Source organism: Elephantulus edwardii, unplaced genomic scaffold (genome assembly GCF_000299155.1).
Source record: "Elephantulus edwardii isolate Elephantulus edwardi_28Jun2011 unplaced genomic scaffold, EleEdw1.0 scaffold00168, whole genome shotgun sequence".
Classification (NCBI taxonomy): domain Eukaryota; kingdom Metazoa; phylum Chordata; class Mammalia; order Macroscelidea; family Macroscelididae; genus Elephantulus; species Elephantulus edwardii.
The window spans coordinates 4,593,743-4,603,876 of NW_006399918.1; the positions used below are offsets into that span (position 1 = coordinate 4,593,743).

The 10,134-nt window shown below is 43.8% G+C and overlaps 1 protein-coding gene across 1 annotated transcript in view; it reads left to right on the forward strand.

Annotated features, from left to right (window-relative positions):
• Nucleotides 1-9,835, forward strand: part of SLAMF8 (SLAM family member 8) — an 18,136-nt gene extending 8,301 nt beyond the window's left edge. The window contains exons 3-5 of the mRNA XM_006895531.1: nt 7,301-7,606; nt 7,695-7,816; nt 9,782-9,835. Coding sequence (XP_006895593.1) covers nt 7,301-7,606; nt 7,695-7,816; nt 9,782-9,835 — 482 coding nt within the window. The remainder of the gene's footprint in view (nt 1-7,300; nt 7,607-7,694; nt 7,817-9,781) is intronic.
• Nucleotides 9,836-10,134: the final 299 nt, after the last annotated feature.

Here is a 10,134-nt window from a genome sequence, read left to right on the forward strand (position 1 = left end):
GCTGTTGTACATAGGGTCGCTATGAGTCGCAGGTGACTCGACGGCACATAACAACAACAACAATGTATTTTTTTAGTGTTCCCAAGCCTCATGAAGGATTTTAAAAAACTATAGAAAGTATTTTTTAAAGAATCCTTTTAGACACATTTAAAGATATTTTACGTACATATTATTTGTAGGATATTGTATTATACATTGCTTCAGGTCAAACCAACCCAAAACCTAATGTTTTTGAACAACTATTTTTGTTTCTCAGGATTCTGTGGGTGAGCAGGGGGTTCTGCTGGGTTGCCTTTTGCTCCAGTGGGGTCTCCCGGAGTCTGACATGGAGCTGTCTTCAGCACCTCAAATGAGCGGCTGTGCTGGTTTAGGAAGCTGCCTGGGTCTCTTTCTAGCAGCTCTACCACCACCACCACCACCACCACCACTACCACCACCACCTCCTCATCACTTCCTCACCATCACCTTCACTACCACCCCCCACCATCACCTCCATCACCACTTCCACCAGCACTACCATCCCCTTTACCATCATGCTGTCACCTCCACCACATCTGCCTTATCTATCACCATCCCCACCATCACTTCCGTCATGTTTCTGGTTGTTAAAAATGAAGGTCTTTCAGCTTTCGTTTATTTACTTGGTCGTTAGATACCATCAAGTCTACGAATACTGATCTGAATCCTGTCCTATCTTATGCCATCCTCACAGTCTGACAGACTTGAGCCCATTGCCACAGTCACTGTGTTGTCCCATTTGGTCAAGAGTCTTCCTCTCTTTCACTGTCCCCACCACCACCACCTTTCCAAGCATTATGTCCCTCTCCAATGAACACCCTCTGCTTGCAACACGCCCAAAGCAGGTGAGGCAAAGTTTATCATCTTTGCTTCCACAGAACACTCTGGCTGCACCCTCTCCAAGGAGTATCATGTTTGTTCTTTTGGAAGTCCATGGAATTTTCAGCACTCTTCTCCAAAGCCACAGTTCAAAGGCATCAATTCTTCCTCTGCCATCCTTATTCACTGTCCAGCTCTCAGCAGCATAGAAAGTGATTAAGGCTACCTTAGGTCTCAAACTAACATCATTGCCCCTCAATAATTTGGAGAGGTCCCTGATTGTGGACTATCCCCCTGCAATATGCCTCCTGATCTCCTGACTGCTAGTCCCAAGTGTACTGATTGTGGACCCAAGTAAGATAAAGTCTTTGACAGTTTCAATTTCTTCTCCATCCATCATGATTTTGCCAATAAGGGCCAGTGTTAAGGATTTTCATTTTCTTGACATTGAGATGCACTCCATGTTGATCTTCTGCAGCAAGTTCTTCAAGTCCTTCTTACTTTCAGCAAGCAAGGCTGTGTCATCTGCGTAACACAGGTCATTGATGAGTCTCCTCCAATTCTGATGCCACATTCTTCTTCATAGAGCCTACCTTCTCCAATAATTTGCTCAGCATATAGATTGAATTGGTATGGAGAAAGGAAAACTCTGACACATGCCTTTCCTAATCTTAAACCATGCAGTGTTCCCTTGCTGTGTTCATTCAACAGCCTCTTGGTCTAGGTATAGGTTTCATGTGAGAATAAGTAAGTGCTTTAAGATTCCCATTCTTCTCAATGTTAGCCATAATTTGTTATGATCTACACAGTCAAATACTTTTGCATAGTCAATAAAGCACAAACAGACATTCTTCTGGTATTCTTTGCTTTCAGCCAGGATCCATCATCAATGATATTCCTGGTGCCACGGTCTCTTCTAAATCCTGCTTTAACTTCTGGCAGTTCTCTGTGTATTGTTCTAGTCGTTTTTTAATTATCTTAAGCAGTATTTTGCTAATAATAATTTCCACGCTCTCTTGGATCACCTTTCTTGAGAATGTGAGCAATACAGCCAAGTAGACGTCCTCCAGATTTCCTGGCACTGACTGTTGAGCACCCAGGGCTGCATCTGTCAGTTAAAACGTGTCTTTTGGTATCCCATCAATTCCTGGGGCCTTATTATTGGTTTTTTTCCAGTGTCTTCAGTGCAGCTTGAAATTCTTCCTTCATTACCATTGGCTCTTGATCATACTACACTTCCTGAAATATTTCAGTGTCAACCAATTCTTTTTGAGGCAGTGATTCTGTGTATTACTCCCATATTTTTTTTGATGCTACCTTGGTTATTCATGACTTTGCCCATAACATCTCTAAGTATTGCAACTCAAGGCTTGAATTTCTTTTTCAGTTCTTTCAGTTTGAGAAAAGCCAAGCAAGTTTTTCCTTTTTTTATTCTCGAATCCTAGGTCTTTGCAAATTCCATTATAATGCTTTGCTTTGTCTTCTCAAGCTGCCCTTTGAATCTTTTGTTCAGCTCTTTTACTTCAACATCTCTTCTCTTTGTTCTGGCTTCTCGATTTTCTAATGCAATTTCCAAGATCTCTTCTGACATCCTTTTTTGATCTTTGCTTTCCCTTGTGTCTTTGTAGTGGCCTTTTGTTCTCTTCATGGATGATATTCTTGATCTTATCCACAACTTATCTGGTCATCAATCATTGCTGTCCAATGTTTCAAACCTATTCTTAAGATGATTTTTAAATTCAGATGGGATTGACTAAAGATCAGATTTTGATTCACATGGACTTGTTTTCATTTTCTTCAGCCTCCATTTGAGTTTGCACGTGAGTCTGTAACCCCAGTCAGTCTCTAGTCTTGTACAAATGGCCCCTCAAGCCACTACTTCAGTAGGAATTTGGATGGAGTGCAGGAGTGGGATTGGGGAAGTCCAGATTTAAAAGCAGTGAGTACCAACGTCAGCTGAGAAGAGGCAAATGGTGAGACAGAAGGCAGGCATGAGCAAATTAGAGAGACACAGAGACAGCTAACTGACTGTTCTCAGGTGAGTATTCAGGGCACTGCTCACCATGAGGTGACTTGATACAATTAGACAAGTACTGTTCTGGATGTGTACAGTCCTGTATCAGGCTGTGTATCTCAGCCAGAGGCATCCTGGCTGGATTTCAGCCCTCCACCCTTGGTACCTGCTTCGGTTATTGCCCTGGTGCAGTGAAGAAACTACCCAGCCATCCAGAATGCACGCTAGTCTCTCCTCTGCTGAGCCTCAGCTGCTGCACATGTGAAGTGAGGACATTGACGGAGATAATACATGCAGCACCCACACCAAAAGCCCTAAAATGCCTTGTTCTCAGTGTCTGAATTACAGATTTTAAGGAAATTGCTGTTTTATTGCTTCCAAATACATAGCGTGATTAGAACTAATTGCACAAAGCTGCCAAGCAGCAATCCTTAGGAGCTCTGCTTTGACAATAGATAAGAATGATTTGAATTAGTGGATCAGTTACGACAAATGTCAATGGGTGTTTCTGCTGTGCCTGATCGTGTTTGGAAGCAGCTTGTCCTCTTAAGTAGTGTAAATACCCCCCTGTAATCTTTGTTTATACTATTAGTGTGCCCAGCAAATTTCTCCCTTTTTTTCATATCACAAATCCCACCAGACTGAGCCGGCATTAATGAGAGTTTTCTCTGCTTGACTCTGGAATGCTGTCAGAGCCTAACCCTCCTGTTGTCACCAGAAAGCTCTCCCGCTGGTCCCCATGATTACCCTTTCTGTGTAGGTAGGATTCACACATCAGCTTGCCTGTACTGGAGGGGAATCATCGCCTAGGACACCAATTTTTTTAATGGCCTGATTTTGCTGCAGCACTTACTTTTTCTCAGAAGGAGCCTCGGTGGCACAGCAGTTAAGAGCTTGACTATTAACCGAAGGGCTGGCAGTTCAAACCTATCAGCAACTCTGAAGGAGAAAGATGTAGCAGTCTGCATCCATAAAGATAATCCCAGTGCCATTAAGTAAACTCTGACTTACAGTAACCCTAAATGACAGAGAAGAAATGCCCCATAGGGTTTCTGAGGCTGTGAATCACCTCAAGAGCCAGGCAGCCTTTGTAACTCTGTGAGGATGTTCTGTCCACAGTGTCACTATGAGTCCAAATTGACTCAAAAGTTCTCTTGGTTTACTATTTGCCATGATCCCTGATTGATGCAAATAGTTCACACTCAGCTATTAACATACAGCTTGGCAGTTTGACCTCACCAAAGGATGCTATGGAAGGAGAAATTGGCAATCCACTTCCCTAAATATTCCACCACTATCAAATCCATTTTAACCCACAGGGATTCCAAGGCATTTGTAAATCTTAACTTTATGAAATGGCCTCATCTTTCCCATTTAACAGCTTAACACATAACCCACTATGCTTCCAGAGTAAAGAAAATTCTAAGAGGGGTTCTACTTTTTAACATTTGACTCCGCTATGAGTTAGGGATTGGTTTTGGATGGTTTTGATTTTGTTTTTTCACTATTTGAAAGGATTGGAGGAAGACTTATGAACAACCTGCATTGTGCTGATGACACAATCTTGCTCGCTGAAACTGAGGACTTGAAGTGTTTGCTGCCGAAGGTCAAGGACTATATCATTCTCTATGGATTGTGTCTCAACATAAAAATGCAAAAACAAACAAACAAAAACCAACAAAGATTCTTCAAAGTGGACTAGGGGAGGGGGAGAAAATGAATATAATTTTAAAAATATATGCACTGATACAAAACAAAGAAAAGCCAAGATTCTCACCACTGAACCAATAGGCAGTGTCATGAGAGATGGAGAAAAGAGTAAAGTTGTTAATGATTTTGTCTTGCTTAGATCCACAATCAACACTCTTGACACTAGAAATCAAAAGATGAGTTACATTGGGAAAATGTGCTGTCAAGGTCCTCTCCAGAGTGCTGAAGAGCAACATCAGTCTAGAGGTGTGCCTGATCCAGGCCATGGTCTTCTCAATTACTTGATATGCATCTGAGAGCTGGACAATGAGTAAGGGTGACAGAAGAAGAATCAATGCCTTTGAGTTGTGGTGCTGGAGAAGAGTCTTGAACATGCCAAGTACAAACAGGTCTATCCTGCACAGAATGAAAACCAGATTGCTCCTTGGAGGTAAAGATTTTTAAGGTCTGTCTCACATGTTTTGGGAATGCTGCCAGGAGAGGCCAGTCCTTGGAGAAGGACATCATGCTTGGAAGGGTAGAGGAACAATGTGTGGGAGAGGAAGACCCTAGAGGAGATAGACTGACACAGTGACTGTGACAACGAGGTCAGCATGTCGGAGACAGTGAAATTAACATAGGGTTGCTATGAATTGTAGTCAATTCAACAGCACCTAACCACAACAAGCAATGAGAATTTGAGGCTAACAAGATAAAGAGACAGAGCCCCCATTCCTGGACTTATTCTTCACAGCATTTTGCACCCTTATTAATTTTTTTAATTTTTTATTACTAATTTTAATGAAAACTTACAGAGATTTTGGATTTCCATTCATTCATCATTGCACTTTTCTTCTTGCCCACCCCTTCCCTCCAGTTTGTTCTTCTCTTTGAAAAGTAAAAGAAAATTTTTTTCATTGTTATACAATCCCTCCCCCAAGTCCACTCTGCTAGGCAGCCTTCATTCTGGACAATAATACCTAATCATATATACCTTTTTAAACAGTTCTCTCTCTCATCTCTTTCAATATTTTCTTAGGGGGCCAGTCCTTGGAGAAGGACATCATGCTTGAAAAGGCTGAGAGACAGACAGCACAGGAGAGGAAGCCCCTGAATGAGATGGATTAACACTGTAACTGGGGTCTTAGGGGTAGGTGTATTGGAATCATTGAGACTGGCTCAGCATAAGGCAGGGTTTAGAGCTATTGTACAGAGGGTGGCTATGAGTCGATGGCACATAACAACAACATTTAAAATCTCTTGCTAATATCTGCCTTCCTCATCAAGCTGTAAGTTTTAAAAGGCTAGGAAATGCATTTGGGGTTTTTTGCCTAACTTATTAAGGGCGCATTATCTCTTGTTGACTGTGAAATGCTAAAACAAAAGGCAGGCAGTGCAGAATGGTGCTTTCAGAGATGTAACTGGAATAGCAAGACTTCACAGTCCAGCCATCAAGCGATGAATCCACACTGGGTCCTAAAGGTCTGTAGGAATTTTTAGGAACACAAGAAAGGAAGGTATATATACATTTAGGAAAACATGAAAAGTATGGAATTGCCTGACATGGTTATAAGAACTGCAAATTAATTAGGATGTATAATGCCTTGGTTACCCGGTTCTAGATCCCACAAATAGATGGCTTTAACAAACAGAAATATATGCTGGTTGCCTTGAATCATGTGAGGCCACCAGAGTTCTAAAATATAGGAGGTTAGGAGTCCAAACTGAGGGCACTGATTCTATCTCTCTTTCTACCGGTTCTAGAGGAGTCTTTGTTTTTTCTTCAGCATGTGTCAGCCCAGTGTTCTTTGGAGGTCTCGAGGGTCCTGGCTGCTCCTATGTGGAGGAGCTCACAGGAAAGAAACCTGCATCTAAACAGAGGCATTTCACACCTGGGGAAAGTGTGTGTGTGTGTGTGTGTGTGAGAGAGAGAGAGAGAGAGAGAGAAAGAGAGAGAGAGAGATACTGAGGTTCACCCTCCCACCACCATCTCTGCTCTGCTCACTTTCCTCCTCTTTGATCTGTTGCTGCTGTTGTTGTTGTTGTTGTTGTTATGTGCGATCTAGTTTCCTGCGACTTATAGCAACCCTATGTACGACAGCCCTAAACCCTCCCCTATCCTGTGCCAATTTCACTGTCTCTAACACACTCATCCTGATTACTCCAGTCACTGAATCAATCCATCTCATTGAGGGTCTTCCTCTTCTGCGTTGTACCTCCACCCTCCCAAGCATGATGTCCCTCTCCAAGGACTGGTCCCTCCTTGTAACACACCCAAAGTATGTCAGATGAAGCTTCAGAATCAAGGAGCAGCCTGGCTTCACTTTGATCTGTAGTGAGATAAAAAGGGTAACCGAGCACACCCTACACAATTCAGAGCTGGGATGAGAGTAAGGGGCGTTGCATTCCATCCTTGATCTTTTTACTACTAGATTTATCAGACCATGGGGATCATTACAGAGCCTCTACATTGTATCATTACATATCTATCGCTGAAGGGAGGGAAAGACATTGTTCAATACATGACAAATAATGCTTGTATGACTGAAGATGTTGGCACGAACTGTATCATGAACAGTTTTGAGTAGCAGGTTAACAAGTTTGACATCTGTCTTGTGGGAAAAGGGAAGTCAGGCAAGTTTTGTAAGCAAGGAGGGCCTACTTAGGGTTGGCATCTAGCCCGATGTGGGGCCCAGAGCTAACCCAGGAGCTCAGCTCGGCACCCCTGTAACCCGTGCCTGCTCTTCTGTTTTCGCCCAGATGCAGTGCCCAGGCCCACGGTACAAGTGTACATTGCTGCAGCGGAGGAAGCCTTAGCTCCCAAGACCTGCCAGGTCTTCCTGTCCTGCTGGGCCCCCAACATCAGTGATGTCACCTATAGCTGGCGACGGGAAAGGACCATTGGTTTTGGTCTCGAACAACAAGGCCTCTTTGCAAATAGCCAGGTGTTAAGGATTTCCCTGGGTCCAGGTGACAAGAATGTAACCTATTCCTGCATTGTCTCCAACCCTGTCAGCTGGGACTTAGCCACAGTCACTCCCTGGGAGAGCTGTCACCATGAGGGAGGTATGCCAAGGGCCAGGGGTTATCTATGGAGTGGTTGAGAGACCAAGAATCACCCATTCTACCTCTGACACTGTCACCCCATGTCCAGTTCCAGGGAAAACCTCCTACAAAGATGTGCTGCTGCTAGTGGTGGTACCGGTATCACTGCTCCTGGTCCTGGCTGGTCTCCTCTCTGCCTGGCACTGTGGTCCCTGCTCAGGTAGGAGCCGCGCATATGGAGAGGGAGAGTAGAGAGACTGGATCTATGAGGGAGGAGAGCAGGAGTAGATCTTACCTTTGCCACTCCATCTCTTCATCCTTTCAATCTTACATTTTGGCTTCCAGCAAGTATGAAGTTCCTTTTGTGGTTCTGCAAATGAACAACTCTCTCACATTTATCTCCAGGCCATGGTACATGCTATTCCTTCTGCTAGAACAGGATTTCCCACGCAACTTCACATCTTTACTGATTCTCTCCTTTCTGTCTTCAAGGTCTATGTGCTCCAGGAAGCCTCCTCTGACATTCTTCCCTATCCTCAGTCTAGGTCAATGGTGTCCATAGCCTGATAGATAAATGGTTCAAATCTACCAGCTGCTCCTACAGAGAGAGATGGACAATTTCCTCGTGTGTGATTTACAGCCTCTGAAAACCTACTGAAGGGTGATTCGGTTCTGACCTGATGGCACATAACAACAGCAACACTCCAATTACAGCACTCAGACACTTACCTTATACCTGAACTCTAAGCCCTTTTAAAAAGGCAGAGTCTGGGTCACCACTGAGTATGCAACTGTTGTTTCTGGAACATAATCTGTATTCAGAAGACAAGTGCATGGAAGGATAGTACATTTCAGCCTCTGCTTGTCTAGTACCATCACTTAGAAATGCCTCCCAGTGCGAAGCAGCTCCTGGCTAGAGACTACTTGGGCAGCCCATTTGAGGAGAGGGAACTCTGAGGACCCTTCTAGTTAGGACGTTACACCGTTAACCCAAAGCGCAGGTCTCGCTAGCAGTTGGAATCCACCAGTGGTTCCTCAGGATAAAGATGCGCTATCAAAAACCCCACAGAGGGTCAGCGGTGAGTTAGTTCTGACTTGATCGCAATGAGAGTAAGTGAGTGGGTTTTGAGGAAAAGAAAGAAGAACTTGGTGATGAGGCCAGTTCAGAAGCCTAAATTCAGCACATCCCTTGCCTCTGCCACAGGATCCCTTTTCCCTGAAAGAAGAATTCCATAATGTCTGGACCACAAGTCCATTTTTATTCCAGACTTGCCAGTCTCCAGGTAGAAAGAGTAGATCAGCAACAGAGAGAAGATAGAGTACCCCAGAAGCTGAGAGCCTTGGCCCAGCCACTAGGCCAGGGGAACGACCGATTCTTCCAAGGAGCAAGGGTGAAATAGGCTCGACGCTGACAAGGGGCCCTGTCTGCTGTGCAGACGTTTGAATCCAGCTCCTTTACCTCTGATGGTCCCCAGAATTTGTGGTGAAAATGCAGAATTAAGATTAAATGCCGCTCTTATTCTTTAATAGCTTTATTGAGATAGAATTCACATACCATATACTTCACCTGTTCAAGTGTAAAATGCAGTGACTTTTAGCATATTCACTGTGCGTTCATCACCACAATCAACTTTTCAACATTTTCATTATCCCCAACAAGAAAGTTCACATTTCACAGCCATCACCTCAAAGGCCATAGGCAATCTACTTTTAATCTCTACACTTTTGCCTATTCTGGATATTTCATATCAATGCACCTTATAATATGTGATCTTTGTGACTAGCCTCTCTAACTTGCTAATCATCCTTTCAAAGTTCAGAAAGGAACACCTGGGTTGCATGAGAAGGAACAGAATGAACTTGACAACCTAGGACAGTGGAGAAGCTCCACACAAGACCTAGTTCTGCCACATGCTCTCTGCCCTGTCATGGAACTGGGTCCACCTGTCTAAGTTTCTATGCCTCCTCCAGCTAAATTTATGGCAAAGCTGCAGATCAAAGTTAGCCATTAGGAAGAAATATCTTTCCTTGATAGGTTTCTATTCCAGAGTCTTGGGAGATCTGGAGAGCTGACACACTGCCTGAGGTGATCTGAAGAAGGAACTTTGAGAAGTAGAGACATTAGACCAAGCCAAAGATGCCAAAAATCCAAACACTGAAAATTCCAAACTTTCTCTCTCCTCTCCAGGGAAAAAGAAGGACACCTGTGCTGACAGTGTGGCTCCAGAGACAGAGAGTCCTGACGTGTAGAGTCTGCTATGAAGGACAGGAGATGATGCTTTAATCGCCCGGTGCCCACTACACAAGTATATGTTGCTCTGGTACAAAACTTATGCTTGGAAATGTCAATGGCCCTCATGTCTCCTATGAGATTCTCCTCACCTCCCAGGAGCAGCCAGAGAGGACAGGAAGCGCTGGTACAACCATCCATCTCCTTCCTTTCCCTCACTACACTTTACATATCTGGACTCTACAAAGAGAGGAGAATGTCCCTCAAAGACACTGTAAATAATATAAGATTCACAGGAACATTGATTGTCCAAGGTGTT